The sequence below is a fragment of the Fistularia commersonii genome, chromosome 28 (genome assembly GCF_037954325.1).
Source record: "Fistularia commersonii isolate RoL2024-O1a breed Wild chromosome 28, RoL_Fcom_v1.0, whole genome shotgun sequence".
NCBI classification, from domain to species: domain Eukaryota; kingdom Metazoa; phylum Chordata; class Actinopteri; order Syngnathiformes; family Fistulariidae; genus Fistularia; species Fistularia commersonii.
In genome coordinates, this window is record NC_141311.1 from 3861863 (window position 1) to 3869181 (window position 7319).

At 48.7% G+C, this 7319-nt stretch overlaps 1 protein-coding gene across 1 annotated transcript; it reads left to right on the top strand.

The window, feature by feature from the left end:
- Positions 1–878: 878 nt before the first annotated feature.
- On the top strand, positions 879–3626 carry pmp22a (peripheral myelin protein 22a). The gene is made up of 5 exons (XM_086176251.1): positions 879–1036; positions 1747–1837; positions 1979–2072; positions 2168–2308; positions 2416–3626. Exons 2-5 carry the CDS (start codon positions 1760–1762, stop codon positions 2571–2573), a joined length of 471 nt encoding a protein of 156 aa, XP_086032377.1. The 5' UTR covers positions 879–1036; positions 1747–1759; the 3' UTR covers positions 2574–3626.
- The last annotated feature ends 3693 nt before the right edge of the window (positions 3627–7319 follow it).

Genomic DNA, 7319 nt, shown 5'->3' on the forward strand with positions numbered 1-7319 from the left:
TTCCACCTGAGGAGCCGGGAGAAGTTCGGAGGAGGAGAGGGAAAGGTGAGAAGCTGCAGCGGCAGCGGCAGCAGACGCTGTCTGGGGACGAATCGCCCTGCTTGTTTATGTTGTGCCACTGTCATTGTGTTCTGCTTGACAACACTGCGTGTAAATTGCACAAAAAAAAAAAAAAAAAAAAAACACGGTAGGCTTGCCCTCCTCACACACTCACACACACACCCACCCCCCCCTTTGCGTGGAGCTCCGAGCAGCCCCATCACTCCAGCATGACCGAAGCATTTCCCCACGTTAACTCCCCCCTGGCACGGGGCAACCCCTCCCTTCTGCGCGCAGGAGTAAACAGAGGGCCTGCCTCACACACACACACACACACACACACACAGTGGCATTCTGGGCATACCGCGGGGCCTCTGGTGAGAGGGGGGGGCAGGCGATTCACACGTGCATGCAAGCACGCACGCGCACATACACGCACACGTGCACGCGCGTGCACGCGCACTTCACCGCGTCCGATCGAACCCAGCGGAGGAGTGGAGCCCATCTCCTCCTCCGCGTCATAAATCATCACGACCCCGCTGGAAGTTGTGCGCTGTTTCTCTATGTGTGTGTTTGTGTGTGTGTGTGTCCGTAAGCGCGCACACACAAATAAGCGTGTAAATGTCACTCACACGCCCGAAGTTGTCACGGACGCGCGGCGATACCGTTTGATAACCCGTGAAATCCTTGGGAGTTTCGCGCAACGCGGCCACCACGGGGATCTGGGGGAGGGTGTGTATGAGTGAGTGTGTGTGTGTGTGTGTGTGTGTATGTGTGTGTGTGTGTGTGTGTGTGCGCGGAGGTGGGGGTGGTTGGAGCGGGTCCGTGGTGACGTGCACGGCCTGCAGGGCGGTGTTCTCAGGCGGACAAAAAGTCTGACTGGGGTGTGAGAGCCACATCTGGAATAGTAGCTGCGGAGCCCGTCGACAGGAGCAGCGCGTCGGTGAGACTCGGATCGCCTTCTTCCCGGGAAACCAACCTCTTTGCTTTCACTTTTGTAAGTCTGGACGAGTCGCTTGGAGAGTTTGTTGGCTTTTTTTTTTCTTCTCCCCCCTCCTCCACCCTGTTTATTCACTCGATTCGTATTCCCTTGCATGTCTTCGCCTCCCTTCCTCCTCCTCCTCCTTCCCGGCGGGACGTCGCCATTTGTGGACGCTCTCTTGGATTAACTCTCAAAAAAAAAAAAAAAAAAAGTTTGATTTGTAACATTGGAGTTTTTTTTTTCCCTCCCCGACCGAGTTTAAGATATGAAAAGTAAAGATTACCAGCCCGACACATGGCGGGACGCTGGGATGTTTTTCCCTCCTCCCTTCCCTGCAGATGGTTTGTTTTCCCAGCGTCTTAAGACTTCATGCGTCTTAAGACTTTTCCGGGTTTCTTCTTTTATTTTCATTTTTGCCAACGGGTCAGATTTCGTGTCGTGACATCCGTGTTTGTTAATCGAGGCAGTTCCACTACGACAAGCGTCACTTAAAGCCACCAGGAAGAGAGAAAAAAAAAGAAGGTGGTTGTTACCCTCATTCTTTCTACGGCTGGATGTAAGAGGATACTTTCACAGAGAAGTAAACATTGCGGTCGGTCGTGAAGCGGGGAAACAGCGCCCCCTGGCGGCCGTTTTCAGTTTTTTTTCCAGAGGCCCAGTGAAGTCATGTGGCTTGTCTTTTTTCTTTTTTTTTTTTCTTCTCCTCTTCCCCCCCCCCTTTCTAGAAAGTACTTGAAAATGCTGCTCATCCTGCTCGGAGTGCTGATCTTGCACTTAATCATCCTCATCCTCCTGATCGTCTCCACGGCGGCCAGCGTAAGTTGTCCTCTCGCCCCGCGTGGTTCTTGCAAAAATAACCTCGCAGGCACTGCTCTGTGTTCACACGGCTGTGTGTGTGTGTGTGTGTGTGTGTGTGTGTGTGCATGTGTGTGTTTGCGGTTCGGTTCGGTTCTCCAGGCATGGACCGTAACCGGGGATACGAGCACGGATCTGTGGTACAGCTGCAGGACGTCCACTGGAAGCTACCAGTGTTCGCCAGCCGGCAATGAAGGTACGGAGGAATGAAAGGAAAAGCTGCGCGTGGCGTGTTTTGTATATTTCTGGGAAAATACTTCACGCTCGTTGTCGTCCGTGTCTCCGCCCCAGATTGGATCCAGGCGGTCCAGGCCCTCATGATCCTCTCCTTGCTCTTCTGCTTCTTCTCCCTCATCGCTTTCGTGTATCAGCTTTTCCGGTTGGTCAAAGGCGGGCGATTCTTCTTCACCGCCATCTTCCAGATCTTGGCGAGTGAGTTTGAGCACGTCGTCGTCTCACACACACACACACACACACACACACACACACACACACGAGCGGATCACAGAAGCCTCACCCTTTCGCTGCCCTCCCGCCAGGTCTGTTTGTGATGTGCGGGGCGATCATCTACACCGTCATGAAGCCGGATGATGTATCCGAGGGACAGTTCGGCTACGCCTACGTACTGGCGTGGGTGGCGTTCCCGCTCTGTCTCATCAGCGGCCTCATCTACATCGTCCTGAGGAAGAAGGAATGAGACGGGGGGCGGCAGGGGAAGGAAAGAGGAGGGGTAGTTAGAGGACCTCTTACCACAACATCGCACTGTGCCTACTGCCCACAGACCATAGACTGACACCTCAACAACACACCAAAAGTGCATATGTCACCAAACACTTGTAAACACTAAAAGAAGACATTTCTCACCGCTGGACGTTTTCCCATCTTCCGTACGTCAGCCGAGGTGGAGGAAAAACCAAAAACAAAAAAAAAAGGCTTCACGTCACTACACTCCCTTACCCCCCCCTCCTCCTCTCGCGCTCGTGACGGTGTCTTTGAACGTGTTTAGAAATAAATCGGTGACTTTCTAGCTTCTTTTTTTTTTTTCTTGTTGCAGGCCGGCGCCCGAGATCCACAAAATTCCACCCGCGTGTGATAAAAGAGAGAAATAATAACCCGCCTCGCTTCAGTACAAAGATGTACATAGTGTCTGTGGTTTTTAGACATATTTATAACATTTTTACATACATGTTGTATATAGTGTTGTCAAGTTAACATTGTCACGCTCGTTTATGTTTAGAGTTTGTCTCTCACAAGTCATGCAGCTGTGCCAAAGAAGCGTTGCATCAGTAGCCGCCGTATCGAGCTCTCTGCGTATCGTCCCCCGACCCCGTCCCCTCGTTTGTTTCGACCGTCGAACGACGCGCCTTAACCTAGACTATTATCTTCATCCTCGGAGAAACGAGAAGATCCTCTTGAGATTTAAGAATTAACCACGTGGAGAAGTTAGTGTTTTTTTTTTTTTTTTCAATGAACTATTATACTTGATATCCCAAATAATAATAAAAAAAAAAAATTGCATTTTGTAACCTTGTTTTGAAGAAATGGTGCTTTTTCATCTACTACTTTAAATGTATAGCTTTTCTTTTTTTGTTTGTTTGTTTTTGTTTGTATCTACTTTGTAAGCGAGTCATGTCCTGTGATTAATTTGCTTTGTAAAAAGTTTTTTTTTTGTTTGTTTTGTTTTTGTTGTCTTTTATTTTCTGTTTTCGTCTGTATTCTTCTAAATAAACCCCTCACTTTTTAAAACATCCACACGTTGGTAGAATGGACTTCCTGTGTGTGGATTCCCTTTCACCGATCGGTGAATAGCTTTCACACCTCGCTGGAGCGCGTTGGCCCGCTGCTTGTTGTTGAGCCTTCTTCTCTGATCCCCTGCCAGGAGCCACATTCACAGCTTGGGGAGCAGAAAGCAGGAAGCAACACCAGACATGGAGAGCTTCAGGAATGGCGCCTCGCAGCGCCCCACCAACGACCACTAGATGGCCACGTGGTGCAGCGGTCCCATCTGAAACCGCTCGGCCACCGCTGGTGACTAGTGCGTTTGCGGGAGAAGGTATTATTTAATCGTAATTTTATTCAAAAGAGGAGCGAAAGTTGAATTTTGAAAAGACGCTGTTGTGGCGGCGCGGTGGTAAGTGCCGGTGGGGGTTCGGCTCCATGGGTTTCCTCCCGCGATCCAAAAACATGCAGTATGGTCATTGGAGTCACTAAATCGTGAAGGAGCGTGAATGACAGGGTGAACGGTCGTATTATCGTACGACTCGTAAATAAGGGTGTCGAGCTGTACGTCTCTATATTCAAAATTCAAAGTGTTTATTGTCATATGTAGTGTGGAAACGCGTTTCCCCGTACAATGAAATTCTTATCCAAATCTTCTCGTCTTGCCAATCAGACTTGAAATTTCGCTCCTCATCCGAGACGCTTCTTCGGTTCACTGAACCGCAGAACCGAAGAAGCCTCTCGGATGAGGGGCGAAACGTCGTCGAGTGAAGAAATTCAAGTCCGGTTGGCAAGACGAGAAGATTTCGTCAAGAATTCACCATGACCCGGATGACCGAGATTCTCGGCGGGAACGGAATTCTTACTTTTCTGCCCGCAGTGCATTTTGCCGGCATGCAACTGCGGAGCGAGCAGACATATATGTGGCCCTGCGACCGGTCCAGGGTGAACCCCAAACCTCCAGGCCAGGGGTGCTCAATACATCGATCGCAAAGGTAATGCTGGTAGATCGTGTGACATTAAAAAAAATAGACGTCAGCCTATCGTCCAGCCCGTCACTTGATTGATAAACAGGGCAGCCAGACATCTGATTTTTTCCGACACTGAGGTCACTGCACGTGCACAAACAGCGGCGCAAAGCGCGGCAAAACTAACAAGCTAGTCGGCAAGTTACCCCCAGTTTTTAGCCCTCGTTTTTTTTCTCTTAAACTTAAGAAAGGCTATTAAATGAGTTGGGAACAAGTAAGAAGACAAAAACCTATCACTTTCATACAAAATGGGAGGACTTTTTTTCCTCACATTTTTGAAGTGCGTTTGCCTAATCTGCTGATCTAAAATTCGCAATACGGGTAATGAGGAGCGGCATTTTTCGGACCGTTCCTGGAAAATACGACACGGCCGAAAAGTGAGCTCAGACGGAGAAAGGTGAAGGAACTAAAATCCCAGTTGTTCGGACAGCAGTCGCTTTTCACACAACATACTTTGGGACTACGCAGGGACTAAGCATCCCTGGATGATTCACTTCAATGCAAGTCATCAGAGTGAACTTGGGTAATGACAAAAATGTACATCTTATTTTGTGTTGTGCAATATTGGCTCACGCGGTTATGCAAGGTACATCGACATACATTGTACAGATAAAGAATGTTTTGCATTTTTGTTGTGGGTAGATCATTTGGACTTGGTCATTTTATAAGTAGCTCGCTAAAGTGTGAGCACCCCTGCCCTAAAGGGTAAAGGAGAGGTGGAAGAAATAATGTAAGTATGATTCCGTGATGATCGCCGATGACCTCGGTCACGTCATTCGCCGATAAATCTTATCGCGGCGACCGGAATGGGACGATTCTTGAAGATATTTCAAGATGGCTGAAAAAGGCCTCCGGATAGATCATTTTGACTCGGTCGTTTTCTAAGTAGCTCGCATGATGCTAAAGTGTGAGCGCCCCTGCTTTAGGCTCTATATCGATCGAGATAATGAACGCATGAAATACATTATTGGATAAAACGTACAAAAACTGCAACATATAAACCGCGAGTTTGTAAAATCTCCTCTTCTTTGTGTTCAAATCTGTCACAATCTCTCGAGGTTTTGCCGAGCCGGGCTCCGGCCAGGTGTTATCATCTGCATCGGCGGGTGTTGGTGTATTCCAGCAGGTGGAACACGGACACCACAGCTGCATCTGTCATCTGTTTGAAAGTCCCGAGCTTTTCATCAGCACCTCCCCTGCTCCACGCCCGCTCTGCTCATGGGCCTCCGGGTCGGCCAAGGGAGGAGGCGATCGCTGGCGAGGTTTCTTTTTCCTCGGGTGAGGTTCCTCTCCGTCCATTCACGGGCCCGGGGTGTGGTGTCGCCTTCCGTTCAGCGCTCCAGATGGTGGTTTAGGCAGCCGGAAAATACACCGTTACCACTTCTTAGCGGTGTCGGAGATGCAGATCAATCAGACCAGAGGGATTTTTAGTGTCCTGTGTTTCTATTGGTCATTGATCTTCTCCGGAAGTCAGAACTGTCAGGACTTCCTCTGGAGGAGCGAGGATGTTGAAGTTACGGAGCCCTGAAAGGGTCAAACCCACTTTGAACGCTTTTTGCTTTTCACTCCAGCAGGTGGTGACAGCAACACATTTATTTTTATTTTTTTTGCCACATTATCGTCGACACGTTTCTTTTTATCTCATTTTAACTATTTATCCCGAAATAAAAGTGACGATAATAAATCACAGATTGCTGCTTCAGACATGCCGAGTATTTCGCTGTTTCTACGGCTCTGAGAGAAACTGTTCAAAGCTTTCGATGGTAAAGCAACACGACAGTAATCTCTCGGCCTCTCAGAAGTTGACACCACAGTGGATTATTGAAAGAGGATTCAGCCTTTGATCAAATAAAGTTTGGATTTCTTACTGCTCACACAAGAACACACTGGAAAAAGTGGGATTTTTTTTTTTTTGCAAACCATAAGTAAATAATGTTTAATGGGGAAGCAATTGCTCATCTGTCCGTCACGTCATCCAGCCTGATGAAATATGCACAATCCGGGATGATTTTTTTTTTTTTTCGGAATTTCAGAGAGTATCTGAGAATACGCCCGCTTTAAACGGCGCGCCAACCGACACCATCTACACGCTTTCGTAACGGACCCCCGCGCGTTTTTTTGCGTAACCGATTGAACCGCCGGGCAAGCATCTTAACCCTGAAGTTTGTCTTTTTAAAAAGGAAGCTCTTTCTGACTTCATCAGACGCTAGACGGCGTCAAGCGCCGCTCCAAAAAGGGTCGAGATAACATATTGAGGATGTCAAGAAAACTCCCAAGGTCTATAATGGCCTTGCGGCTCCATTTCAAATGTGGTTAACCTTAAGGGTTATTTATCACTGGCAGGGTCACCGGGGGGCACTTAGTATTTACTGCAGGACGTGCAGAGCGGGGGGAGAAGGGCTTGAGAGGAAGCCGCCTCCATCACCGCTTGACTGGGTGCTTATTTTAGCCGCCGCGTACATCAACGCCGTTTCATGACCTGTTAAAGACCGGCGTATTTCTCTAATGCGCGCTTCTCAATTGCATCAAACTGCTCCAAAACAGCAAGCCAGGAGGCACGTTGAGATTTTTCTCGGTATCCTAGGAACACATTAGGATGATTCCTATAATTCTGCGGTGAACAGAGTAATGGCGTTTGCACAATGAACCGGAGCCGGCTGATGGGTCCGGTGAATAGGTCGGGCGAGGACTTCAGA

What these genes read in the sequence shown, in the direction of transcription:
- pmp22a (XM_086176251.1), top strand. Translation starts at nt 1,760, where the DNA reads ATGCTGCTCATCCTGCTCGGAGTGCTGATCTTGCACTTAATCATCCTC. An exon ending in TTCGCCAGCCGGCAATGAAG is followed by an intron (nt 2,073 to 2,167) that starts GTACGGAGGAAT and finishes TCTCCGCCCCAG; the next exon opens with ATTGGATCCAGGCGGTCCAG. An exon ending in CATCTTCCAGATCTTGGCGA is followed by an intron (nt 2,309 to 2,415) that starts GTGAGTTTGAGC and finishes CCCTCCCGCCAG; the next exon opens with GTCTGTTTGTGATGTGCGGG.